The 26,891-nt window shown below is 43.3% G+C and overlaps 12 protein-coding genes across 12 annotated transcripts; 6 read left to right on the forward strand and 6 right to left on the reverse strand.

Moving 5' to 3' along the window:
* Window positions 1–789: 789 nt before the first annotated feature.
* On the forward strand, window positions 790–2,515 carry GGI43DRAFT_419600 (general substrate transporter; the record flags this gene model as incomplete). The annotated part of the gene is made up of 9 exons (XM_083207710.1): window positions 790–896; window positions 965–1,035; window positions 1,087–1,393; window positions 1,454–1,509; window positions 1,645–1,790; window positions 1,889–1,967; window positions 2,065–2,136; window positions 2,202–2,307; window positions 2,368–2,515. 9 exons carry the CDS (start codon window positions 790–792, stop codon window positions 2,513–2,515), a joined length of 1,092 nt encoding a protein of 363 aa, XP_083065633.1.
* A 524-nt stretch (window positions 2,516–3,039) lies between these two features.
* GGI43DRAFT_419601 (ketose-bisphosphate aldolase) lies at window positions 3,040–3,951 on the forward strand (the record flags this gene model as incomplete). Its single annotated transcript, XM_083207711.1, has 2 exons — window positions 3,040–3,696; window positions 3,751–3,951. 2 exons carry the CDS (start codon window positions 3,040–3,042, stop codon window positions 3,949–3,951), a joined length of 858 nt encoding a protein of 285 aa, XP_083065634.1.
* A 143-nt stretch (window positions 3,952–4,094) lies between these two features.
* Window positions 4,095–5,417, reverse strand: GGI43DRAFT_389225 (nucleoside-diphosphate-sugar epimerase). The gene has a single exon (XM_083204159.1). It carries the CDS (start codon window positions 5,271–5,273, stop codon window positions 4,353–4,355), a length of 921 nt encoding a protein of 306 aa, XP_083065635.1. The 5' UTR covers window positions 5,274–5,417; the 3' UTR covers window positions 4,095–4,352.
* A 375-nt stretch (window positions 5,418–5,792) lies between these two features.
* On the forward strand, window positions 5,793–6,856 carry GGI43DRAFT_419603 (uncharacterized protein; the record flags this gene model as incomplete). The annotated part of the gene is made up of 3 exons (XM_083207712.1): window positions 5,793–5,854; window positions 5,923–6,292; window positions 6,335–6,856. 3 exons carry the CDS (start codon window positions 5,793–5,795, stop codon window positions 6,854–6,856), a joined length of 954 nt encoding a protein of 317 aa, XP_083065636.1.
* A 505-nt stretch (window positions 6,857–7,361) lies between these two features.
* On the forward strand, window positions 7,362–9,261 carry GGI43DRAFT_426869 (fungal specific transcription factor domain-containing protein; the record flags this gene model as incomplete). Its single annotated transcript, XM_083208734.1, has 5 exons — window positions 7,362–7,382; window positions 7,445–7,496; window positions 7,724–8,398; window positions 8,453–9,060; window positions 9,160–9,261. The coding sequence occupies 5 exons, from the start codon at window positions 7,362–7,364 to the stop codon at window positions 9,259–9,261; spliced, it is 1,458 nt and encodes a 485-aa protein (XP_083065637.1).
* A 770-nt stretch (window positions 9,262–10,031) lies between these two features.
* On the reverse strand, window positions 10,032–11,327 carry GGI43DRAFT_419605 (D-mandelate dehydrogenase-like dehydrogenase; the record flags this gene model as incomplete). The annotated part of the gene is made up of 5 exons (XM_083207713.1): window positions 10,032–10,108; window positions 10,161–10,419; window positions 10,505–10,911; window positions 10,991–11,208; window positions 11,287–11,327. 5 exons carry the CDS (start codon window positions 11,325–11,327, stop codon window positions 10,032–10,034), a joined length of 1,002 nt encoding a protein of 333 aa, XP_083065638.1.
* Window positions 11,328–11,454: 127 nt separating this feature from the next.
* GGI43DRAFT_389234 (acetamidase/formamidase family protein) lies at window positions 11,455–12,792 on the reverse strand. The gene is made up of 2 exons (XM_083204160.1): window positions 12,680–12,792; window positions 11,455–12,614 (listed from the first exon to the last, which is right to left on the reverse strand). Exon 2 carries the CDS (start codon window positions 12,585–12,587, stop codon window positions 11,619–11,621), a length of 969 nt encoding a protein of 322 aa, XP_083065639.1. The 5' UTR covers window positions 12,588–12,614; window positions 12,680–12,792; the 3' UTR covers window positions 11,455–11,618.
* Window positions 12,793–13,026: 234 nt separating this feature from the next.
* On the reverse strand, window positions 13,027–15,025 carry GGI43DRAFT_389235 (carbohydrate-binding module family 1 protein). The gene is made up of 4 exons (XM_083204161.1): window positions 14,206–15,025; window positions 13,961–14,135; window positions 13,536–13,895; window positions 13,027–13,465 (listed from the first exon to the last, which is right to left on the reverse strand). The coding sequence occupies exons 1-4, from the start codon at window positions 14,823–14,825 to the stop codon at window positions 13,376–13,378; spliced, it is 1,245 nt and encodes a 414-aa protein (XP_083065640.1). The 5' UTR covers window positions 14,826–15,025; the 3' UTR covers window positions 13,027–13,375.
* Window positions 15,026–18,234: 3,209 nt separating this feature from the next.
* On the forward strand, window positions 18,235–20,000 carry GGI43DRAFT_419608 (major facilitator superfamily domain-containing protein; the record flags this gene model as incomplete). The annotated part of the gene is made up of 7 exons (XM_083207714.1): window positions 18,235–18,397; window positions 18,446–18,490; window positions 18,541–18,599; window positions 18,654–18,932; window positions 18,986–19,045; window positions 19,097–19,351; window positions 19,413–20,000. The coding sequence occupies 7 exons, from the start codon at window positions 18,235–18,237 to the stop codon at window positions 19,998–20,000; spliced, it is 1,449 nt and encodes a 482-aa protein (XP_083065641.1).
* Window positions 20,001–20,344: 344 nt separating this feature from the next.
* GGI43DRAFT_426883 (cyanophycinase) lies at window positions 20,345–21,473 on the reverse strand. Its single transcript, XM_083208735.1, has one exon. The coding sequence runs from the start codon at window positions 21,298–21,300 to the stop codon at window positions 20,440–20,442; it is 861 nt and encodes a 286-aa protein (XP_083065642.1). The 5' UTR covers window positions 21,301–21,473; the 3' UTR covers window positions 20,345–20,439.
* Window positions 21,474–23,125: 1,652 nt separating this feature from the next.
* On the forward strand, window positions 23,126–24,786 carry GGI43DRAFT_419610 (cytochrome P450; the record flags this gene model as incomplete). Its single annotated transcript, XM_083207715.1, has 8 exons — window positions 23,126–23,311; window positions 23,370–23,476; window positions 23,532–23,691; window positions 23,773–23,885; window positions 23,948–24,131; window positions 24,207–24,365; window positions 24,430–24,619; window positions 24,674–24,786. 8 exons carry the CDS (start codon window positions 23,126–23,128, stop codon window positions 24,784–24,786), a joined length of 1,212 nt encoding a protein of 403 aa, XP_083065643.1.
* Window positions 24,787–25,032: 246 nt separating this feature from the next.
* Window positions 25,033–26,587, reverse strand: GGI43DRAFT_389239 (kinase-like domain-containing protein). Its single transcript, XM_083204162.1, has one exon. It carries the CDS (start codon window positions 26,566–26,568, stop codon window positions 25,210–25,212), a length of 1,359 nt encoding a protein of 452 aa, XP_083065644.1. The 5' UTR covers window positions 26,569–26,587; the 3' UTR covers window positions 25,033–25,209.
* Between the last annotated feature and the right edge of the window lie 304 nt (window positions 26,588–26,891).

Genomic DNA, 26,891 nt, shown 5'->3' on the forward strand with positions numbered 1-26,891 from the left:
AATTCTCATGATTTATCTAGATAGCTGTATAATATTCATTGCGCTACTAAGCTATACCGAGATGTTCTGTGAGTCGACTCGTTCAGGCTAAACAATTCATATGCTATATTTCTTGTTTTTCCAGTCGCAAATATTGTCTAGGTTTAGGATTAATAGCCGGCCGGGCTAAGAATTCCCTAGATTGAGGATATCTGGGGAAACTGGGGTAGCACGCCACTACCGCTAAAAAACAACATTGGCTGGCTATATTATTACGCCCGTGGATTTTTTTTTCAACTCCTCAGTTGAAACGTGGAATCATAGCGTGCATTTTACATTTGGCTAATACTACTGCCTAGCACGATTTTCAATCTTTCACGACATTAGAGACGTCCAATATGCCTTTGGGCGGCTAGTACACGGTCGCTATTGCGTCCTTTGCATCAATTGGGACTTTTTTATATGTAGGTTCACAAATCAAGCCCCTAGATCAGCCTCTCTTAACGATTACGGGCACTAGGGCTATGATACTGGCATCGTACTACGAGTCGGTTTTCTATACCCCTCTACACCTTCCATTTTGCGAATCTGAAACCAACTTAATTGGTAGCAATTGCTCATCCGAGCTGGGCGGCGTATATGGGTAATCCTTCTGCTGCACTCACTGGTGCTGTATGTGCTATGTGCTGCGCGTCCTTAACATAGCCTTGGCTTACAACTGTGTAGGTTGGTGCTATATATATTGCTGGATAAGCAGTTGGTGCGTTCTCACAAATTTTAATTGCTGATAAACTTGGGCGCATCCGCTTCATGCAACTTGCGGCCATTGTTGTAACAGTTGAAGCCATCTTGCAGACTGCCTCAGTCAATATCGGCATGTTTCTTGCGGGTCGAATTATTTCTGGATCCGCCGTTGGGTACGCATTGAAGTCTTCGTCTTTTAACTGATAGGGCCATATTAACCTCTAGATATCGCACATTTTAGAGCCCTGAGTGGTACTGTACCTGTCTACCTTTCGGAGATTGCTCCTCCAAAGAATCGAGGCTTGATTGGTGGTCTTTCCGGCGTGGACCTTTCCTCGTGAACAATGCTTGCTAACTGGGTAGGATATGCGTGTGGTTATGCTCCTTACGGTGTTGTCCAGTGGCGCCTGCCCTTGGGTCTCCAGTTACCTTGGGGAATTATATTATTCACTGGCTTGGCGACTTTCATGCCCAATTCGCCTCGTGAAATGATCCAAAAAGGCAGAATTCAAGAAGCTCGTGAAGAACTTGCAAGAGTTAGAAGCGATCTACATTCTCACGAGCTGCATGAAGAACTCGGACTAATGCGAAGACCAATCGAATATGAGAGGTCTCGAGAGCTCACCTCTTTCCGCGAAATCTTCAAGTTCTATCGCCACCGAGTCTTGGTGTAGGTGTTTGAATAGCTGGAATACAATGCATCCAGTAAAATCGCTAAATAGTTCTCTAGATCTGTCAGTGTACAAGTTTTGACAACAGTGACAGGTGTGAACGTCATTCAGGTGCGTACCTCTTTCCCCAAAAGACAGACAAGTGCCAAGTTATATTCTCTATAGTCTAACTTCTCCCTAGTATTATCAAAGTTAGTAGTAAAATGACCCGTATCATATGGAAGCTTTGGGACTCATTGACCACATGTAGCAATCCTCTATAAATCTTTAGGTATTAACTCTCGGACTATCCTTGCACTTAATGCGGCTTGGGGAACTTGTGCCTTCGTCTCCAATGTTATCGCCGTCAACTTCCTGCCTGACCGACTAGGCCGCCGCAAGTTAGAGGATTACCCAGTTCTCTGAGATGAAATCTGAACTGATGCGAATCTGGGATGCTTCTATTTGGGTTAACTTGTGTTATTATCACCGACATATACTCCGCTGTCATGCAGCGCGAATTCCAGAATACAGACAATCGAGTAGGCAAGGGATTTGCAATCTTGGGCATTTTTCTGTTTGTTGTGTGCTACTGTAAGTTTTCTTTTGCCTCGCTGATAGATAGGTAATGACTAATATGTTTTCATAGATGGCCTAATAAATAGCACCACTTGACTATACGGATCAGAAGTTCTTCCCATGTCTATCCGAAGCAGAATAATGGGCGTCGCCGCTACAGCTCATTATGTAGTCAATGTTGGCAGTACGCCATGCGTCCCTCTTCTTTTTTCGAAAGCGTGCTCGCAGACTAACCTAGTATTTAATTAGTTACCGAAGCTGGCCCCAGTGCTTTTGCCACGATTCATTGGAACTACTATTACGTCTTTGTCGGATGCTGTACTATTTACATGTTTATCATATACGTTTACTTCCCGTAAAACCCCCCCTACATCCTTCGCTGATAATTATGGATAACATGCTAAATTTATAACAGAGAGACCAATCAAAAGACACTTGAAGAAATAGCTGCTGCATTTGGCGACCGTGTTGTTGAGATCGACGAACAGGATGTTATGGCCGAAGGGGCAGCGTTCGAGGGCAAAGCTATCGCGGAATACGCTGAGTATCAAATGGAAGAATAGCGGACCTGCTTGGATATATCTGTGAGGGGCATGGGTTTTGTTGTAAATATTGAATCCGTAGCTGGTATAATATTCTGTGGCGCACTGTTTAGCTTCAGCTGTTAAGCCCTTGCAACTGGCATATCTCATTTTTTAATTTGTATTGTTGTCAAATGCGGGTATGATGGCAGTACAGTATTCTAATACAATACGGAAATCTCCTACGCTTCAAAAAATTTGGCTAGTCATGAACTATTGGAGTAGCGATATACCGAGCCCATCCGGAGATGGCAGGCTTTTAATGTTCCGATACTTCTTATCGGCACTTTCTTGTCCCGGAACTTACTCTACGATTTACTTACGAGCTTGACTTTGTTGAATTGCAATAATACTGCCCTATAACTAGAGATACGACTACTGTAGGTTTGAGGATATGATAATAACTCCAAGCTTTCTCCAATTTAGATGAGATCTCTTTATTAAAAGCAATCTCTCCTACCCTCCCATCCTTTGCTCATATCATTCTACCTGCGAGTCAGAAAACAATGGCCCTTGATGAAACAAACAGAACCAATGGGTCGAGTGACATGGCGCAAAAGTTAAAATTGAATCGCGCTAAAGCCATCGTGGATGCTGCGTTTGAAGGTGGCTATGCCATCCCAGCAGTCTGTTGTTACAATCTTGAGGCTGTGGTGGCAGCAGTACGTGCGGCTGAGGCAAAGCGCTCTCCTGCGCTCATTCAACTCTTCCCGTGGTCAATAGAATATGCAGATGGATCGCTCTTACACGCAGCTGCCGAAGCTGCAGATAACGCAAGCGTGCCCATTGGCGTGCATATGGATCATGCACAAGAACCTGATATCATCCGGCGAGCGGCTGACCTTAGTGACTTTGATGGCATCATGGTAGATATGAGCCACTACGAGCGTGAGGAGAACATGCGTCTGAGTAGAGAGCTTGTTGAGTACTGCAATGCGCGTGGGATCATCACCGAGTGCGAGCCGGGTCGCATTAATGGTACTGAGGACGGCATTCAAGATACGGAAGACCTAGAGGAGATCCTAACGACACCAGAGCAAGCTGAAGAGTTTGTTGCACTGGGCATTAATTGGCTTGCGCCAGCCTTTGGAAACGTTCATGGGGCATATGGGTCCAAGGGTCCACAACTCGATTTTCCACGACTTGAGCGCATTGCTGCCCGCGTAGGCTCACGCGTAAGGCTAGTATTACACGGGGCACGTGAGAAATACTTCGAGTCTGAGCTGCTCTCAAAGTGTATCGCACACGGCATGGCTAAAGTCAACATCAACGGGCCGGTGGCAGCAGCTTTCGTGGAGGTCGGAGCTAAGATGACGGGAAAGAAACTACTAACAACAGTGATGGATGAACAGACAAAAGCTATGCAGGAGGTGATAGAGGACCATATGGACTGGCTGAAGTCAGCAAGCAAGGCCTAGGATGAGATGACTTTGTATTTTCGTCTCTTATAAGACTACTAGCCGTCGACATTGCTACTATTTGGAGTTGAATCTCATTCTAGCCCCTCTCTGAACTTCAATATGCTTAGTGAAAATCTTTGGTTGCATATCTATTATTATCAGGATTTTATCTTTCCAGTTAAGCGGCATATGTATCATTATCTGTACCCGTGTTCGATACCCAAATTGTAGCCTACGAAACTATGTCTGAAGTACACGGGATATGTCTGTATTCCCAAACAGTGTTATTTACCAAAACTCTTCTTTGCAATTCAATGATATAATACTGCTTACTCATGATACATGCGTAAAATTACTGTTCGCTTCCTGCAGCTTGACCTCCTCTAGAGTCTCCCTAATGTCTCCTTATAATCCCTCACTCATTGAACAAAGGACGTATCACACTTCATACCAAGCGGTAAAGCGAGAGAGTTGTCAAAATCATCTGCCCAGGAATACAATGTAGACCTGAGAGCTGGAACGTCTTCCTCTCGCACGAAAGCTAATTTGTCTCTGCCCCCCACCTCCTCTAGAGCATCTAGCATATCCTGAACTGTGATTGCAAATCCTGGCATATTAATAGCCCTCCGATGAGGAGGTAGAGCGTCATATGAAAGAGTGAGTGCCACCAGGATGTTGCATACTAAAGTTTTAGGAGAAGACACCCAGTGGCGCCAAGTGCGATCCTTGAGCGGTACGACGCACTCTTCTCCGTTCAAGGGTTCTCGGATGATGCCTGACAAGAAAGCGGAAATCGCTGGACTAGGTGCGCCGGGACGCACTGAAATTGTTGGGAAACGGAGAGAAAAGCCATTAATCATGCGACGGCGAGTGTAGTCATTGATAAACGTCTCAAAAATGATTTTTTGACAACCGTACGACATCTCTGGCGTAGTAATGTCCCTCTCGGTGACATTGTGTTTGGGAACAGGGGTGCCATAAACGGCTTCGCTTGAGGCGTAGAGCACCCGAACTCCAGGGCATATCTTTGCCAAGTTGATGAGCAGTGAACGGGTTGTATCTACATTGACGCAATAGCCTAGTTCGAAGTCGGTTTCTGCGGCCGAGGACATTATGCCATGGAGGAGAATGGCAGCATCGAGATCCTTGGTAACAACGCTGGTGGGGGAGTCAATGAGGTCTGCCTGAACGGCTTTAGCATTCCGGGGATACTTGACGCCCTGAGGAATGGAAGGCTCAATAACATCTGTCAGAACAACTTCGTAAGACTCATCATCCAGAAGGGCCTTGGACACAATCTGTCCAATAAAGCCAGCAACGCCTGTGATAAGGATCTTCATCTTTGCACGTGAAGCCGTTAAAATCAAGAAATTAGGCAAGAATGTATCGTTCGGCTACAAAGTTAAATTTTTATAATTCGCTTTGCGATTATTAGCATTGGTCTCTTCGCGCTGAAATTCCTAGCTCGTTTGCTGTATTAGACTGAGCTGCAGGCATAGGCCTATGCTCTATTAGCTCAATACATGTATCTAGGAGGTGCTTTCCGTCTTGCGGCGTACTACAGCGAACCCCCGCTTCTGCAGATGGCTCCGGCGCATTCTTGAACCGTACGCTAGCCAACAGACCCCTAATGCCGGCATAATGCTCTACCGTCGTACGAAAGAGCGAAGTTAGTAGACAAATCGACGAAAGATAATCCATCCACGAGCCAGGCATATTTTTAGGTGGCAAATTGACAGCGAGAACATATATTAAATATCGAAGGATCGAATATCGAAGCTAGAACATTATTACCAATACTGAAGCTGCCTTTATCTGCTGGAAATCCTTCATAATTTTGTGAAATCAGTCTAGACACGATGAGCGCCACCCATACCATCACAACATCCCCAGCTTCGGTCCGAATTTTCAGCCCATTTAAGTGAGTCTCTGGCACCTTGGATCTTATAATTGCTCATGGCATTTTAATAGAAATACTTTTTAGATTAGAGGGCAATACGAAGACTTTCGAGACGAACTAGTCTCTCAGGGCTATGCAGTCGTGAAAGGTGCTGTACCCCTAGAGAGGGCGAGCTACTATCAGCAAAAAGCTTTTGAGTGGCTCAGATCTTTTGATACTTCATTAGATTTTGAGGATCTTTCAACGTGGAGAAAGGCGCAGCTCCCAGTTCAGACAGACAAGAATACATACGAAAACTATGGAGTAGTTCACGAACGCTTCATGTGGGAGGCCCGTATGGAACCGGGCGTCTTGGACGCATTTTCTAAGATCTGGGGAACCGATGAGCTTCTTGCTTCGTTTGACTCTCTCAACATCACACTCCTCAATCTGAAAATTGCGCGTGTCCCGTGGCCATATGTCGACTAGGCTCCTCGAAAGAGAGGCATACATTGCGTGCAGGGAATCATTAACCTGAGCCATGCAGGTCCCGAGGATGGCTCACTAGTTGTTATCCCTGGTTCACATACACTTGTTGAAGAATTCTTTGATACCAAGACCGACCCCGCGTCTTGGGAGTGGCGAGACAATCGCTACTTTAACGATAAAGATATGGATTGGTTCCGGGGCCACGGTCTTGAGCCGCGTCGGGTCATTGCTGAGCCTGGCGATTTAATACTTTGGGATTCTCGTACTATCCACTGGGGTGGTGAACCAACCGAAAAAAGCCACACCATCCGCACTGTTATCTACGCAGCCTATGCACCAGCGACATTAGCTACTAAGGAGGCCATTACGGAGAAGCAGAAGATCTTTGACGCCAACGGAGCAACAACTCACTGGCCACACGATAACATTAAGCTGCGTGACTTGAAGGCGCAATTACCAGATGGGACTACTGACCCTCGTGACCGATCTGAGCCGCTGGAGAAAGCCAAACAAAGCGAGAAGCTATTAAAGCTAGCGGGAGTTAAGGCGTACTGAAGATTATATTTACGGGCGTACCATTATCACACTCCACTCTATAGTCGAAAATTTTGCAGCTTGGCATTGTTTGCTCCTAGTGGCCAATGTCGCACAAATAGTCTACACGAATTCTGTCACGCAGTAACCAAAAGAACAAAGTTGAATTCTTACAAGGTAATAATTCATGATTGGCCTAAGTGTTGTACTGAATCATTACTATTTACTGTATCATATGCCAATAATAAAGGGAAATGAGCAAGCACAAGCCCATGACACACCCAGCATGATAGGTTCTAGTGGGCTTTCTCTAAAGAAGCAAGAAGGATACGTTTTATCATTGCGCCGTAGAGCCGATCGTTCTCCACATCATCGCCGAGCCAGGCTAATTGTAGGCCAACGAAGCGGTTAGAGTTAGACCTGCTTAACCCGCGCTACTCCAGAAACTTGTAAGAGGATATTGATGAGAGGCGTGGGGAAATCTTGGCTTAGGACCTATCCCGCTGATAGTACCCAGCTTCACAAAATGGGATTAATTCTTCTGATTGTAAATCTCTTTTAACAGAGAACACCAGACTCTGAATTTTCATTATGAGTAGCTAAAACTAGAACCACGACACGTTGGCTGATGTAAATTTTGCGTCGGGTGAGCAGCCGCCAAGTAAGCGACCTAGGATGCTCTCCAAAGCGTAGGTGCAGCCTGTCTCTCTTGTTTGACCTTCTGCTGTGTTGTTTAATTCTAACGTTGTCTGTTACAGCTGCGAAATATGTAAGTTAAAGAAGTCAAGATGTGACAGTGGTCGTCCACAGTGCGGTACGTGCCGTCGAAAAGGTTAAGAGTTGTTCTTCGCTTGCTCTTTCCAACGTATTACTGACGATCCATCAAAGGCCTTACGTGTATTTATCGAGAGAAGGGACAGCCTGGGTTGCGCCCTGGATACGGCAAGGCAATTGAGCACCGTCTTTCTCTCTTAGAAGATAATGTGGAGAAGATAAACCAATCTATCCTAGATGTACTGAACTACGTACGAGCCGAACCCATTGCCAAGTCTACTTCGCCAATACCCGGAGCTGTAGACGGAATTTCGGCTCCGTTGGTAATCGGAAAATCCAGTCATTCAGTTCAAGATATCTTAAGCCCCATTCGCAGGGATACTACTGCAGCTAATATTTTGCCACAAGCGGCTAACAGCATCTTAGAGGCTGAAGCTATCAACCACACCCAGCTGTGGCCAATCTCACAGCAGCTGCAAGAGGTGGACTCATTTGCTTCGAGCCCAGTGAATACTATTATCGAACAGCCACCATCCACTCAAGCCATCCATAGCCTAGGAGCCGTGGGCAACGGATTGCCTTCTCCCGAAATTTTACAAGAGCTTGTAGAGTTATTTTTCGAGCTAATCTACCCATGGGCACCACTATTCTTCAAACCCAGCTTTGTTGCAAACATGTACGCACCAGAGCGCCGGGTTTTATTACATGGCGTCGTCATCATTGCCTTTCGTTTCTGGAGAAAAGCGGAACCGTCACCGGAAACACGAGATACCTATGTCAAGGCGTCTCGCGAGCATATATTACTAAAGACGATTGACGCATGTACACTAACATCAACTCAAGCCCTGACCCTCCTGGCTGTGGATTCAATTGGTCAAGACCAAGGTCCACGTACTTGGAACGTGATGTCTATGCTTGTCACCGCCGCGAAGCACTTGAACTTATCGAAAAACCCTTCTCCTGCGAGTATCGAGACAAATACACCATTGGTAAGAAATGAGGATCCGGACGAAGGATTGAATGCATCTGCCGTCGAGACAGAGGAAAGGCGATGCTTGTTTTGGGTAATATACAGCATCGACCGCCTTTCTAGCGTCTCCCATGGTCAGCCCGGTGGCACGGACACGAAGAGTATCCGGCTACCATATCCTGTAGATGACGAAGAATGGGGTCAGGCAGTACCACCTGAGTGGTTCCAAGCAACAGGACCAGTCAAGCAAAATCATGGAAGTCGCCGTATGAACCTCTGGCATCATTATATCGACTTACTGGCGTTACTGGATCGGTCCAACCAGCTTTTAATCCAGCCAGTCAACTACTCGCTTCCTGCTCACAGTCAAGAATGGCAGAGTAGCTTCCGGCGTTTGGACATTAACCTTGCGACCTGGTTTGAGAATCTTTCCAATGAAGTTCGAGAGCCACCTGCTAACTTCAATCCCATGTGGATTATGGTACACGTTACTTTCCAATTGTACGATTATTACTTCCCCAGCGTTTTCGTTGCGTGAGGGAAATCATAATTGTACATACTAATTTATATATGGCATAAGTATAAGCATTCGCATGTACACAGTGGCGGCATTCCCATCAACATCTTCGCCCTACCTAAGGCCATCACCATCAGCTCGCGCCCGGTGTCGCCAGGCAGTTAGAGAGATTGCATCTCTAGCATCTTCAGTTCAACCTCATGAGTTGTATCAACTTGGGCCCATGTTCGCCTTTGTGGTCTGGGTAGCAGTCAGGAGCCTGATAATACTCTGGACGACGGGACATGAAAACACGTACGGGTCTATGCCAACGGACTTGGAGCCATTGCTTAGCAGCTTGCGCCAGTTATCAATTATTTGGCCGTGTTCTCAGCGCTACGCCAACCTTATTCAGTTGATTTAGGACACGAAGAATAATCCAGGTGGTCCGACGGGTCTAGAAATATTCAACGATACACGGCGGACTGCTTATGGGCTTCAAAAGCGCCTTGGTCTCTTAGCAGGGCACCAAGTCCCAGAATTTGACTTTCTCGACATGCCAGTGCTTGAAATTGGCGAGCTAACCAGTACATTTGTTCCAGAGATTGAGGGTGAATGGCCGTGAATATAAAAGTATACGCTTCAGCAATGCCTTCCCGCATTTTCACCTTGTAAGTGCAAACGGCACTGAAAGCAAGGCGATGTTATCATTACAATCATTTTGCCATCCTGGCGTTTTATGCGAAGAAAATTTAGATTTATCATGTCGCCATTGGATTAAATTAGATTAATAATACAGACACCACAGCCAGTAATTCCGTATCATGAGTTTATTTACAATTCTAATAGCTGCCATTCATCTTGCTGGTAATTACATATAGTGGTAAATAAATCCTCCTTCATGTATGTCATACCGCTCATATAGCTTAAATTTTAAGCTATACGGACTTGCTCAGCTACCACGCTGTTTGGTTTGCCTGTCTGCAAAGCTGATCGCACATTGCTAAGCCCACTCTTCCATCCTGGTTTTTGTCTAGCCAAATCAATACCGTATTAGCATCCATTTTTTTTTTTTTGTTTTTTACTACAAGTCAGAGAGCATTTAGAAGCACTAACCTCAAGTGTGGACGTTCCCATATGAGGCAATAGACAGACATGTGGGTTGGACACTAGTCCTGAATGTATGTTTGGCTCCTGCCGATACACGTCTAAACCCACTGACCATACCTGGCCGCTCTCGATGGCCTTGACAAGGGCGTCTTCATCCATAACACCTCCTCTAGCAGTATTAACAATTACAACTCCTCTCTTCATTTTGTCGAATTCTTCAGTTGAAATGATATTCTACGTTTCTGACTATGAGGGGGAGAGTCGCTAATCAGCTCCAAGCTACCAACAAAATATCATATCGTCAAATCGTTTTACTCACATTTAATGGCAGGTTTAAGCTCAATACATCGCTTCTTGCTAGAAGTTCGTCGAAGTTTACATACTCAGCACCATCAGATTGCCTTGCATTCAACTGCTTCCGGTTATGGTAGATAACTGTCATACCAAACACCTCTGCTTTCTTCTTGAGATTCCGCCCAATGCCCCCTAGTCCAAGGATCCCAAGAACTTTGCCCTGAGGGTCACGGCCTAGAGGAGGTGGCAGTACGACTCCAAGCCATGTACCATTACGTATCGCCATAATACCATTGTTCAAGCCCCGGAGAGCGGCAAGAATGAGGAATATGGCCGTATCTGCTGTGGCATCATCAACAACATTTGGACAGTTCGATACAGAAATCGAGCGCCTAGTACATGCTAAAATGTCTATGTTATCATAACCAGCACCTGACGGATAGCCAGTAATGAAGGTAAAAATTAGTCATGCTTTGCATAACGGCTCCAGATAAGTCACAAGATAGCTCACCATTGTGACATATGAACCTTAAGCTCTTTGGCAGCGCGTCAATCAGCTCTTCATCATACTTGCCCGTTGTAGCGAGGCTTGAGGGTGCCCGATCGCAAATGACAACAATGCCGTCAAGCTTCCCACTTTTGCATTCTTGGATAAATTCGGTTCTATTTCTTGACTTGGCAGTAACTAGGTATGCGATTTCGGAGAGGTTATCCCATGAGGTTTTAGCGCTAGAACGAAGTGTCAGTCATATCCACATCACTGCGTCCTTGAGCTCAAAGCAGAAGCAGTTCCAACTTGTTACCCACTGTTCAATTTCACCAAGCAGCAGCGCCTTTGGTTTGCCCATTTTTTCATATGACAATCAGATAAAAAATCATCAGTGAATCATACAAAACTGGAAATGAAGAGTCGACCTTTCAGCTATAGCTGGAAGGGCTAATCCAATCTTTAACTTTGACTCTATTCGGTGCATTAATGCCCCGGTGTACCGCGCCAGAACTAAAATAACAAACTAGCAGCTCGGCGTTACTTAATATCAAAAACTTAGTACACAAATATGTCATAAATGGCAAGCATATAAAGCGAATATTATTAATTTCTCTTTTAAAAAATGCCGCTTATGGAACTTTAAACATTTTCAATTGTTATTAGTACTATGAATAAAGATATTCAATGGTACGCTGGCAGAAACAGTATAGTTGGGGATATTAACAACTTCTGACACCCGAAGGCTAATAGAAACACTTGCAAGCATATATGCCTCTGTGTAAGTCAAGTTCCTTGTTTGAATCATATATTCCATAATACCACGCACAGCCTTTTGAGCAGCCTTCAGTAAATCGGAATCAACACCGAGGACGGCATAGTATCCCTGGTCTTCAGCCTGAGTGAGCGCAGACGATGAGGCTGAATAATTGGGAGATGTCACCCATTTCATGTTCTTCTTAATGGAGAGACGTAACGTAACTTGCATAGGAGTCTCAATAGCGGTTCCGCAAACTTCTCCATCGCCTTGGGCAGCATGACCATCTCCGCAGCTGAATAAAGCGCCAGGTGCTTTGATCGGTAGATAGAGTTTAGTGCCTTCAATAATTTGTCGAGTATCAATGTTACCTCCTGTGTCAAGCGGAGGTATAGTAGGGAATTCGCCTTCGCCGGGGGCGACTCCCATGACACCAAGAAACGGATGAGTGGGGATGCGAATGCCATCTTTGAATATAGCGGTTGAATCATCGGGATCAAGCTTCCAGATCTTAAGATGAGGCTCTTTAAATTGGTCTGCAAGCAGCCCGAATCCAGGTATAATTGCAGTCCAACCCCAGTCGGCGGTTTTGAGCTTCAATACTTCAACTTCAAGAACATCTCCCGGCTCGGCGCCTCTCACATATACAGGGCCGAAAATGGGATTTGCCAGCTCTGAGTTGAATTTTAAGATATCTTCAGCTGTCGACTCGACAGTTACCTGTCCATTGCTTCCATCGATAGTATCAAAAGTCACGACATCTTCCGAGTCGACAGTTAATACAGGCGCAATAACCTTGGACCATTTGAGGTGACTTTGTCCACTGTGGACATGGAAGGTAGAATTAATTTGGGGAGGTAACATGGCGTAGTACTAGATTCCAGATTTGTTCTACTCAGACATTAATAATCAGCTTGCATTTCAGAAATTGCTGTGGTAAGGTAGGTGAGACTCACTACACAATTGGCTTAATTTTCCACCATGCTGGAGAATGAGAACTCTCTAATCATCCAAATAGGGCTATTCAAGATAGTTGCTCTGAAATATATGCAGCAGGGTTATCTGTAAATATGTTTGGGGGTTGTGAAAATTCAGAGACAAACCCCGCATTTGTTCTTCTTTAATAGCCCAAAAAGAATTCCAGAACAATACTGAATCCACTTTTAAAAATCTAACGGCTCCGTACTCCGTATTACTAAAATATAATACGAAGTATAGGCCTAGCAAATAGTCTAGTGCTAAATTTGTAACCTCTTTATAATGATCCAGACATGTGGAGTATATACGTGCAAAACATTGTGCCGTGAGCTATATATTCCAGCCTCTGGATAGATTTGATTTTTTCCAACTAAAGATTATTCCTCTCATCCCTTGGATCTGATTTCCAAAATGACAGAACCCAACGAATTATGTTACAGAAAGAGAATTTAGCTTTTTTATCCGGCATGTTTATAAGAATTTCCACCCGTGCCAGCAAAGCCAGCAATACACTTCACAAAAGTAGGCGGCCTATAGCCAAGAAAAAGTGTGCCTAAGTTTTGTTTATTTTTAATCTTTTTATGGCTACAGTGTCTTGCGATTTTTTTACGTAAAGCTGCTTGTGTGTCAAACATTTCCCGGCATTCTTTTTGAGGGCTAAGTTCATTATAGCTTTATTGGCAAGACGACCACCATTGACTTGATTCGACGCATTTATAGGGAGAAACGCACTGCGTTGGGCCCGTGTATCCCTCTCCGCCGCACTGTAAAACTTCTACATTAGCTCTCTGTTCCCCGGATCATATATAAGCCCCAAGACCTCTAGTGACTCACCTGATCCCACTGAGGTACTGTGCCGCCTCCTGTCGGGCCTGTTCCCGAGGCTGATGAAGTGCTAGTAGCGGATTTGGTTGCAGTGGATGTAGGGGTGCTGCTGCTAACCGGCGGCGGAGGCGAGCCGCCACAGGGAGCGCCAGTAAGGAGAATGTTTTTGGCCTCCTGGGCGTAGTTACATCCGTTGTTGACGTTAGCATCAGAGTACCCAGCATCCCACATCATAATTCCTCCAAAATCTGGACTAGATTTGGTATTCGCGACAATGGACGCAAGCTGGGATGGCGAAGCATAGTAAACGGCACCACCTGAATTGCCATTAGCAGCCAAAGTATTCGCAGGCACTCCAATAAATAGTTTCTGGTAGAAATTGTTAGAATATTGGTATTTAAGATAGATAATATCAGCCGCCGAAATACACATACTGCGTTTTTTGAAGGGGTAGTAGCAATAAATGATGTCCAGTTGTTGTAATTGAAGGGTGCATCGCCAGGCAGACCAAGAGAACATGGGTCTGGTCCATAAGCGTTATTGTTATAGAATTGAATCCAGAGATAGTCGAACTGTGAGGCGCTTATAATCTCTCCCATATTTGGTTCTCTATGTTCCATCAGAGTTGTTAGTAAGCCATGAATCACACATCTAACTACGAATTCGAGGAAGACTCAACGGGAGAGGGCACTGGGGCGCTCCAGTGATATAATATGTATTTTTCGGGTCACTGGCAAAGTTAGAACGGAGGGTTGATATCAGGTATTGGTAATATTGGCTGCCCGCGTTCAGCTCAAGGTCAAAGTCAAACCCATTGACAAAGACATTGCCAAAGGGCCGCTGGACAGAAGTGCTCCCAGAGTTTCCGTAAGCCTCCCAAAGATACTGGCCGATAGCTACAGCCTGTGACTGCGATTGTAGAGAATAGGAGCCGGCTGCGCCTCCAAGAGACAAGATAATTTTAATACCAGCGGCCTGGCAGCTGGCTATTGAAGCAGCAAGATTATCGCATAGTTGAGGTGCGCCATTCGTTCCAACGTAGCAAGAATTGCCAATATTACCAGCTGGAATGTTGCCAGTTGCACCGTAAATGTCCAAGAAAGACAGAACAAGGATGTCAATGCCTGCAGTAGGCGTACAATAGGTAGAGAGGTCGTCGCTTTCATTGTTAGTGCCTCCCCAATAGACGACATTTTGGGCACCAGAAGCTTGGCGAGCTTTAACATTGTGCGGGGCCGAAGGGGCGCTGGCAACCAGGCCTGCGAGTCCTAGACTAGCAAAAAAAGTTGTCGAATGCATATTGGCGTGGTGGAGTAATTGGTAAATACAATAAGAAAAATATATATACAGCGAATATTAAACTCAACAGCTACTTAATAGAAAGATTGTAGCACAGGTTGTATTGACCTGTTTGATATAGATCAGATAGCCTCACTGCTGGAAAACCGCAGACAAAGTCAGAGATATTTAATCTCCAATATCCTAACGCGCCGAATCCTGGTTCCTACACTTGAAACATGTATATGGGCTCACGCGGAACGCGTAAATAGAAAAAAGTGCAGAATAAAAATTACATTGCTTATCATTCTAGTGAAAGGAGACGTTACATAGTCCATATGGCTTGTCTCGTGCTCCGACTGTATGGTTGTAGCTTGAAACGAAACATTTTCCGATTTTCCGCTCATTAATGCTAGACGATTGCCGATAGATCCAGCATAGCTCCCACAATATTAGAAAAATTGGCAGGTGACTTCTCTGGGGAGATTGAGGGATTGTAGCATTGTGACTTGCTCTGTGAGTAGTGGAGTGGTCACATGCGTTACGTGATTTGACTTTATTTGATCCCCTGAGAGACTCTGCGCGAAATTGTAAAAGAGATGAGGATTATTGTAGCTGCTTGAATAGGAAGCTTCAGATACTGGTGCCGCTAATGACATTGATTAGCCTGTATATAATTAAGCCATTTAGGCAGGTGCCTCAGCACTATTAGCATTGCGGTACCCGGCTGCGGCCTTAAGCTACCTAGGTAGTTAGCCTTGTGTACCCACGCGTCTAGTACTTCAGTTGAATGAACTTGGAACGCGCTTGAAAGCTACAAGATATAGGTATGGCTACTTCACTCAGTACTCTGATAAAAGACTGTATATATGAAGCTCCTTCCTTGTTCTAGGATACAACGTTTCTGCGCTCACTGGCATGGCAGGCTCCCAGGGTAACAAACACGGGATATACCTAACCTAAAAGACAGCTGTCCCCCATTTAAACTTCCAGTTACGCTATATGCCAGCCTCTTGCAATTGATATGCTTTAATAATGATATTCAGTGGCAATTTATACCAAGGATTAAGTAATGATGATATAGGGAATTTTGCTGCTACTACGATTCCAAGGTTGCGCGTAGCGGAATAGTTCTCTACATCCATTATCGATTTGCAATTAATATGCAGGAAGACTTTTTATATCTATAGTTATTGCTTTAACTTTGCTTTAATTATTATCCAAGTTCACATATAAGGCATATAAATAGCACTGCCCTTAGTCCTAGACCCTCTACTGCAAAGTACGTTTATAATAACTCGGAGTATAAATTCGCGCTAGCTGCGAATCACAGGGCTCTCTAAGACATCTATGGATCTAAGACGCCTATGGATGGAATAATGCTAGATGGTATCGACACCGAGCAAGAGGTCGACAACAAGTCAAAGAAATTCAGTATCTCATCACACAATGGTTTTATATTCTTAAATATCATATGACCGCCCATATTCTGTCCATAGTTAACATAAGTAACATAATAACAAAAGTGCATATAAGTGCCTAGCTTCCAACATATAGTCCACTATGCACCATCATCGATACTTACTAAGACGCGGGATTTACGATGTTTTCTGATTTCTCTCTGGTTACAAGGTTGTTTACTGAATATTGAATTGGCTATTAGAAAAAGAGCATCCCATAAGCTCAACAAAGAACCAGTACACGTTCCTACCTATATAATATGCACACACAAAGATTATTACGTGCCTCACATTGCCTCGGTGTATTTACGTATTCAATTCGTCATTTTCATGTATCTGGTACCTGATTAGTACTTGAATTGAATTTATAGATGCAATAACTACCATACTGGTTCTTTCTCCTATGGCCCCTTCGGCCCGCTTCCTTGACGTCTTTAGTCATTTGCTTCTTACTCTGCACATACAAAAACTGCATTCCCGCTAGTTGCCTCTTTTTATGCTTTTTTAGTCAGTTTTATTGTGGAAAATATGTTATTTACTCAATTCTCGTAATAGCAGACCTATTGAACCTTAACGTTATTGCTCATAGTGGAATGGTGGAATAGAGACAATTGTTTTGACTTGGCACGAAGTGAGATAAAAGTGGTGCAGCTGTAACAGCCATAACCTTTTATATTTTAGGACCAAGTTTAGAAAAAGAAAAAAAGCAAAGTAGAGTAAAAGAAACCAAAAGATCTAGGAGCACTTGGAGCTAGAAAGGATCAGGAATTTACCTATTGGATTATATTTTTCGAGACTATCTCAAGGCTATATGAAGGCCCTTTATATATTACACATTGGTTTCACCTCTACTTCTGCTTCATTTTAAATATATTATCATCTTTCAGTGGAGGGGGAATGTTTGATGCGATGTTCATAACATATCAAATTATGTACAGGACCGTAAGTAAAATTAGGATAAAGGTTTTTAGCCTTGCTAAATTATGTTTTTTAACTTACCTAACATAAGGCTTTTGTTCATTGACTATTTTAATTTTACTTATACAAATTCAAACCAGTTATACTATTAAACCACCAACGCCCATATCACTTTTCAAGGAAATTACTAAAAAATAATCGCCTCTTAAATTTTGCATCAATGTTTTTATAGTAACCCAAATCTAGCACCAAGCTAATAAAGCTGCATCCTCAATTCTTTTAAATAGATAAGAAGAATGGAATGAGTATAATTCTACCTCTATTGTTTAAACATTTACTGAGCGCCAACCAGTCCCGTATTTAGTTTGCACAGAATGTGTCATTCTAACATAGAGGGTTTTCACATATATTGCCAGTGGCCGCATTTGGTTCAAAATGCGATATTCTTGGTTACAAAGGTATATAGTTATACCGTATATATACGTGAAAGGGTTGGTCATTGACATAATAATGCAGTAAATTCAGCAGTGATTTCAACCTCTGCTGAGGTTACAAGATTTACATAGTCTAGAGTAACCCTAAATGCATAATACAAATTTTGCACCTCATTTTGTTATTTGCCTATATTAGGACATCGCTCCTTGAAATCTTTACTATAACACACTTGCCACAATATCTTTTTCTTAGGCTTAATCGCGTGCGGCCCCAATTACTAAAACACCTGTTCACTCAAGTCAGACCAGAATCAATCATACCAGTAAACAGTAAACTTGCTGGTGGGGTCATTATTTCCCCACCATGGCGTGCTAGCTGAGGATTTGACGCGATCTCGACCATATTATGAAAGCCATATTGCACTGTAGCTCTAATATTGTGCCATGCGATGTGAGGACCTGCGATCCAATAAAGATAGAGAATCGAAGAAAAATACCCATAAATGGCCAGGGGATCACCAGGCTATATATCTGAACAATGATACATTTTAACTTGCCGTACGCACCCAGACATTCTGCTTTATCAACAGTAGTTGCAGCTCATATATGTTTTACAAAATGGCAGACATAAAACATATATCACACATGCAAAATGAAGAGACTGAAGCTATTGCTACAGAAGAGGAAGTTAAGGAGCGATCACTGCTTCGCAAGTTGGATGCGAGGCTCCTACCTGGAGTTGGTATTTTATACCTTCTCTCGTTCTTAGACCGTAGCAATGGTATGGCACGTGAAGATCCTATTTTGACTCAGCTAAAATGAGATTTAGTTGGAAATGCCCGTATTGAGGGCATGGTAAATGACCTTCATATGAGTTCGATGACACAGATCCTTAGCTGCCGAGACATTTCTGACTTTTAACAGCTGGGAACCAGTATCTTACTGGGCTTACCATCTATTTTATTGGTTATGTTCTGTTTGAGGTCAGTAGCCTAGAAATCTCTGTCCTTGGAAATTTCATTTGACGCCAGATGCAGGTTCCATGTAATATTATCCTCAAAAAGACAAGCCCTCGTTTATGGCTTCCGACTCTAACAATAGCGTGGGGCGTTGTTGCTACGCTGTTGGGAGTGGTACAAAATCTGTCTGGCTTTCTTGTTGCTAGATTTTTTTTAGGTGTAACAGAAAGCGGTCTGTTTCCTGGTGTTGTGTTTTATTTGTCGATGTGGTACAAGCGGAAGGAGAGGCAGTATCGCATTTCATTATTCTTCAGTGCGGCATCGCTTGCAGGGGCTTTTGGTGGCATTTTAGCGTTTGTTCGTCATGCTAACATGTCGCCCTATTGGAACATTGCTAATATAATCTCTAGGGAATTGCGAAGATGAGAGGAATAATTTGGGTCAATGGATGGCGGTGGATATTTATTCTCGTAGGTGTCTCTTAAAGGGCGTGAGGGGTCTACATTGACATTATGGTTTAGGAGGGAATTGCTACTGTTATCATTGCCACAATAGCGTACTGGTTCATCGAAAACTATCCGGATACCGCTAAATTTCTCACGAAGGCCGAAAGAGAGCTCATTAAAACTAGATTGGCGGCAGACTCCGATGCGACGATCAAAGAAGACTTCAACTGGGTTGCTGTACGTAAGGCGATCAGTGATCCAAGTTGTTGGCTATATAGTCTGGGATTTCATACAATGAGCCTACCGCTATATACTCTTTCTCTATTTCTAGTAAGTCTTGTATAAATTCAACTCTGTATCTGAAATATCTTCAACACTAAATGGTTATTAGCCAACTATTATCAGCAATCTTGGATATACAGCAGCGAAGGCTCAACTTCTTACGATTCCTCCGTATGCGTTGGCGTTTGTTACCACCGTAGGAGTTGCTATTGCATCCGAAAAGCTGGGCAGAAGGGCGGTTTTTATAGCTGGTTCTTCAATTACAGCTGCAATTGGATATATTATATTACTTGCAAACACCGACCCTGTTTCACGACCTGGCTTGTCATACGCAGGCACATTCTTTGCTGCTGCAGGCATTTACCCGGCCACTGCACTTGTTCTCTCATGGCCTGCCATCAACGTATCTGGCCAAACAAAGAGGGCCATTGCAAATGCAATGCAAATTAGCATTGGTAATTTAGGAGCTGTGATGGGGACACAGCTGTATCGATCAAATGATGGGCCAAGATTTGTCGTCGGTCACTCAGTCGCACTGGCTTACCTGTGTGCCAATGTCATTGTGGTTAGCTATGCCGGCTGGCGACTAAAAGCGCAAAATATAGCGAGAGCAAAAGTCTCCACGGAAATACAGAATGTGGGAGAAGCTGTGGATTGGAAAGGAGATGAAGACCCTCGGTGGCGATTATCATACTAGACGGATCAGGTATATGCTGTCGGGCTGAAACAATTTCTTACTACCACTGCACTGGACGTAATGCGCAGCTACCTGTGAATACGGACCTTTAGAAGAGCTAGGCGTGTTCTTGCAAGACATCGCAAAAATAGAGAATGTAGCTCAGAGCCGGAGAGCCATTTGTGCCAGACATGCATAAAAACTGTAAATAATCCATCTTATTCACATAATTTTTTTTTTTTTTCTTAAATTGTTCTTATAATTTCTGTATGCTTAATAATATGTCGCAAGTAGGAGACCTTATATATAAATGCAACTAATTAGAAGGGTACCTGCAAGCACACCACTTCCTATGTATGTAGTAAAATAATTGAGACTTCGCCCAACAGTCTGCGAAATGCACCATACACCGGCCTGCTCTCGGTGGCAAGATATGCTAATCTATGGAATCACCACGGGATCAGGACGATTTGGTGACTTTTCGTAATCCAAGGTCATATTCATCTCCCTCTCTTAAGAAATAAAAAAGGCCTGAGGAATCCGGAAGTTGGTTCGGATCGCTACCGTCCCTGGACCAATATGTTCCGTCATAAATGATGGCGTAGCTGGCGCCGAATACCTGAGCACTATTTTTCGAAACCTGAACCGCGGTATTTTCATTAATCGATATGCCCAGAATCCCTGGTTTATATTTGATCACGTTTAGCATATCAAATTGTCGATTGCGGACGAGCACATGTTGATCAATAGCCACATTTTTCACATAAGCGAAGCCTTGTTGATGATCTCCGATTATGAGAGCGTTACTCTCTGTGTCGCCCCGCGCTAAGAAGTCCCCTTGAATAGAGGCCCCAGCAGAAGATCCTCCAATGACACCACCAGCGTCTAGCACAGCTCGAATCTTTTGTTGAGTAAGCGTCCCAGCATAAGCGTCGACTAAACGCCACTGGCGGCCACCTCCAAACCAGACGCCAGTAGCATTAAGAAGCGGTTGAACAAATTCTTCCGTGTTTGCAACCTCGGGGTCGTATGTATGTAGAACAGTAACACTTTTAGCACCAAGCCGACGAAAATCGCCTGCATTAGCTGCATTTTGGTCATAACTAGTATCACCCTGAGCTGTGGGAATGACGACAATTGAACTATCATTGCCTCCCGCAAGATCAATGACTCGCTGGAGAATGGAATCATCCAACGTACCACCACCAACTATCACCAAATTGCCATTCTCAGGTCCCACGTATTGTATCGAGCTATCAGCCGGCAGAGCGGAAATTGTGACTGCCAATGCTAAGATGGCCTGTAAATTGAAATGAACCATTGTTTTGGTTTGAGTATGCTGATCAATGAGAAAGGCGATGTCTTATTATGCAGCGGTCAGAGCGTGGAGCACTTGTCACTTAGCTTTCTACTTATATTCCACTTCTGAACGATCGCACCATAGTGGATCAATCTTGTAAAGCTGATTTCGTATAAGCATGCACTTTAACATTGTTCTACGGCTAAATTGGCGGCCAATAACTGTGCTTGCCAAGAGATGAGATAGAGAAGCTGCATTGAGTATATAAATAAAAAGCAAAGCAGATCCAGAAAGCTCCATATAATACTAATAGACAGATACATGGCGCCTTGCTCTCCATATATGGCGATGGTATACGACCAGGTAATCTAATATCTTCCTTGCATGCACGAGTCCTCTTTCGGCATAGACGCACGTGTACGGAAAAAAGAAAGGGTCTGCAATAGGAGGCGTTAAGTTCTGTCGCAAGATCATTATGAAGCGACAGCTTTGTAACGTTGGAGGCTTATTTTCATCAACTCTCTTGTTCAGAAAAAACGACGACCAATTTTACAAATTACTAGTACTGAATGTTGATACACTACGGGCCGAATATTAACGGATAATAAGTGCCAAAGCTATTATATTTGACATGTTCCTTAGGAGCAGTATTGTCAGCAGCTTCGACACGATCGCTAAAAATAAATCGCGTCATGATTCAAAATACATTAACTCTATCTGAATTGCTTGAACATTCCCATTTGAGATTAATATTAAAAGTCAAATGACAAATACTAAATGTAAACTTGCAACCTAGCTTCAGCAATAAAAACCATAATGTAGAACTAAAGTAGATCTATGGCGTAGTTGAACAATATGGACTTTAGCCGCTGTGCTTTACCTGCATCTTAAACGGTCACATTTCTATTTATGTAATCTATCAATTCTCCTACTTTGATACACTTGTATACTGCTTTTTTCCTTCTTCTAAATATACATTTTTTTTAATTGAATATAACTGAAACAAGTCTCTGGCGGTGTCATAATAGAGCTACTATTATCAATATTAGCCATATATAGGGTAAATAATATTGTTAGATTATGTTACTACGCTCAAACCATACTAAACAAATAGTATAAGGTATGTAAACATTGTATAGACCCACAAAATACAACTATGGGAATGTATTACTGATGAAAATAATAAAGAGAGACGACTGCAGAAACTTTCAGCTAGGTAGGCTATGATATATTTATTATTCTTCTAATGCTAATCAAGTAGCGCTATTGGCCTAAGCCAATCAAATCGTTCAATTGTCTGAAATACTATAAATGGTAAGGTCGACTCCTAGCCCTTGAGCCACAGCGGGAAACCTTGGCTTAGGTGGAGTAGCGAAACCAAACAGCTGATAACCCGGAATCAAAATCGTCTGATCTGAGAACCTTATATCTGATGTTAACACATATATATATCTCCGGGGAAAAATACTTTTTAACCCCACCTGGAGTACATAAATAACTTTGAATTCCCTTGAATTCCCGTTGGTTAGCCTACTCACATGTATTTTGGCCAATTACACTCAAGGGAACTCTCACCTCCGCGGAGAATACGAAACTATATCATGGCAATAAGCTAATAAAACCCATGTGACCAGAGATGTGATGTGCTACTGAGAGAACGTTGATGCAACTATAAAATGCCACCACAGGAAGCCTTTTAGAACATATAAAGAATTTCCAATCAATTAGCGAAGAAATCATTTAAGCCTAAGACATAATCATGAGGTTGATCCAAGCTAAATTATCATCTTTCCCGCATTTGATACGCAGCTCTCAATCACAGAAATACATCAGAACAATTGCTTCAATGGCAACGGACGCCCCCAACTTTCCGTTCCGACGTGCTTCCGGCTTGGAACCGCCAGCTGAGTTTTCTCAGCTAAGAGCTAACGATCCTGTTTCAAGAGTTAAACTCTTTGATGGTAGCTTGGCCTGGCTAGTTACCAAGTACAAAGATGTGGTTACTGTTGCAACAGATAATAGGCTGTCCAAAGTGAGAATGATAATTATTTGTATTGTTAAGGCTACTGACGAGCAAAAAATCGGTACAGATCCGAACTCGCCCGGGATTTCCAGAATTAGTTCCTGGTGGGAAAGAGGCTGCCAAAGCTAAGCCCACGTTTGTTGATATGGACCCTCCAGACCATATGCATCAAAGGTGAGCCAGTCTGTACGTCCTTATCATTCCATGCTGGGCTAAGAATACTTTTCAGACGCATGGTGGAGTCTACTTTCGCCGCTCAACATATTAAGGAGCTGCAACCATATATCCAGAAGACAGTCGACGATATTTTGAATGCTATGAAATCCAAGGGCTGTTCTAATGGCCCAGTGGACTTAGTAAAAGAGTTTGCATTGCCAATTCCATCATATGTAGGTAGAATAGGATGAAATATCAGCTAACCCTGAGAGCTAAGCCTGAGAGTTAATTTATTGCTAACACGTTCATCGAAGATTATATATACCATACTTGGTGTGCCGTTCCATGACCTTGAATATCTCACGCAACAGAACGCGATAAGGACAAATGGAAGTTCCACTGCACGCGAAGCGTCCGCCGCTAATCAGTATGTCTCATAACTCTTCACTCTTCATTGTAGAGGTGAGACTGATACTAATCAGTGTATAGGGATTTACTTGACTATCTTTCCACCTTGGTAGATCAGAGAATTCAGGAGCCCAAAGACGATCTGATCAGCAAACTTGTGATTGAACAAGTAAAGCCTGGTGTCATCGAAAAGGCTGATGCAGTGCAAATAGCTTTCTTGCTACTTGTGGCAGGAAACGCCACAATGGTCAACATGATTACTTTGGTATGAGATCCACTATCCACATTTCTTCTCTTGTTCGTTTGGCGAGCTCTAGGAGTGTATTCTAATCCAACTTAGGGGGTTGTGACGTTGTTTCAACATCCTGAGCAGCTTGAACAACTTAAAGCCGACCCATCGCTTGCTCCTGCATTTGTGAAAGAGCTTTGTCGATACCATACAGCATCGGCCCTTGCCATCAAGCGCACAGCAAAAGTTGATATCGAGATCGGAGGCAAGGTATCTTATCCTATGAAACACCAATTTTTCTTTTGTCTACTAACATTTGTGCTCATGAAATTAGCTTATAAAGGCAAATGAAGGCATCATTGCCTCTAACCAATCTGCAAATCGGGATGAAGATATATTCACAGACGCAGACAAATTCAACATGAATCGTCAGTGGCCTGCTGAAGATCCTCTTGGATTTGGATACGGCGACCATCGCTGCATCGCTGAAGGTCTGGCAAATGCTGAATTGACAGCGGTATTTTGTGAGTAATGTATACATTACATTCTCAGCACTATACGTTAACACTTCTAAACAGCCACCATTTTTCGAGAGCTTCCAAACCTAAAACTTGCAGTGCCTATTGAGAAAATCAATTACACGCCACTACAGCGAGATGTTGGAATTGAAGATCTACCAGTGCTTTTCTAGACAAAATTATATACTAGAAGTTAGAAAGCAGCTTAGCTATGTGCAATCTTAAACAATGCTCTTTATATGTGCACAATTAATACAATGAAGTGATATTGGCGGTAAAAGCAGAGTATTAGGATTCCAAGTTCATGGCAAAGAGAATAAATATTAAAATATCGCAACTCTAGATAACAATAGAGCGTATATAAGCTTATATATTAAAATCGATGATAACGAGATTTTTATATCTGTGCGTACTCATATAAAATATATTCGGAGTGCCGTGGTTAAAAATCTTGAAGCACGAATTTGTAGAACATAATTAATCTTCATAGGCAGCCATGAACGATATATTTTAACAAGAGGTGTAAGTCCAGCAACCTGATAAATTTTAAGACACTTAATCATACCATTGTTATTTACCACAAATGCTAAAATATTCTAAACCTTGAAAAGACGCAGCCCTTCCTCAAGGGAAGCACGCCAGCTAGGAACCACATCTGCCTTTTGATGGCGTGGACTGACCTCCACAATTGCACGCAGGTAATTAACTGCATCTTGCATCGCCTGCTGTATAGATGAACTGAAATTTATCTCTTCCATAAGACAGTCTAATCCTCGCGCGGCACAACGTTCTCTAAACAGCTTGTTAAGACGATTCCGTTCTTCGGTGGCTTCTGGAGCATAGTGGCCATTCCAAAGGAAAGCCCTAACAGGATTCCAGCGGGGTGCTGGCACAATGCTGGAGAATTCCCAATCTAATATGCCAGTGATACAACCGTTCAACTCATCATACATTATGTTTCCAAAATGCAAATCTTTATGTGCCAGAATATACCTAGTATTATTGAGCTCGGGATGTTTTGATAGAGCGTCCACAAAAGCATCGAGACGTGGTAGAAGGTCCCGCATATTTTCTAAAGTTGGATGTACACGAATTGCGTGTTGGTAAACGCGTACCATTGCGGCTATATAATCGGTGTATGAGTCGTACGGCCCGCTAATATTGAGAGATTCCACCGATTCTGAATCAGGCCAATATTTAGCCACATCAGGTGAGTGCCAAAATGTTTCTTCAACTACGGGACCTGGTATGATATCTCCATTATTGTTAAATTGGAGACCAAATACCCCATGCCAAGAGGTTTCATGAGTCTGGTGTACAATGTCGACTATCTGATCGATGAGACAATCTAACATCTCCGGCGAAAGGCGATCATAGACGTCGCTAACTGCAACTCCAGGAAGCCTCTGCAAGAGAGTATACTCGTGACCCAGTGGATTGTTCGTGCTAGCATCAAAACGCACAACTTCCGCTATAGGGAAACGAGTGTTCTGTCGCACCCAAGTCATCACCGCAACTTCGTTGATAGTTTTGATGCGGGGTAGATGATTGCCAGAAATGCGTAAGATTAGCTGGATGTGATCATCGTCGGGCAGGGGCACCAGCGTTGGAGAGAGGGTGGCCGCTACTGATGAAGGAAAAGAAAGGGCGTAAATTGAATGATATTCTGCTGTAGTAGATAACGGAGATACCAATTGTGGCGATGGCAGACCCAGGGATGCAATAAGGGCCCTAATGTCATCCTCTGAAATGGAGGCCGGGAGGTGCTCTTTTGGAGTGCCCATAACGAAATTGACGATCTTGTTCTGGCGAACTTTTACTTCATACGGAGGGAAAAGAAAGGGAAAAAAAAGAGCTAACAACAGATACTGGCCAGAAGAATCAATGCGTAGAGATAAAAGAATTGGGGAAAATAGCGCGCTTCTTCCATTTGCATCGTTAGGCCGGCGGTACATATGAGTGGGTGAGAAGGCCTCAGATGATATTAGCGTACATACACTTTATTGGTGGCACCCCATCCCCGCTTCCTATATTACCATCCTCTAGCCAACTGCAGATACTGACGCTCATACAAAAGCGCATAAGGCCGCTATATAGTGAGTGTTTTTTTTTTTTTTTTTTTTTTTTTTGACATACTCGCTCTACTAAATACGGCTATATATTAACTGGTTGTAAAGTTGTCATTTGTCAACTATAATATCTCCTTATACTTGGAGTGCATGAGGAGAAATTATCCTATAGCGAGGCGAATTTTATAATTATACGAAGGCTGGATGTC

The sequence above is a fragment of the Trichoderma evansii genome (genome assembly GCF_050947405.1).
Source record: "Trichoderma evansii strain SZMC 28006 chromosome Unknown GGI43scaffold_1, whole genome shotgun sequence".
NCBI classification, from domain to species: domain Eukaryota; kingdom Fungi; phylum Ascomycota; class Sordariomycetes; order Hypocreales; family Hypocreaceae; genus Trichoderma; species Trichoderma evansii.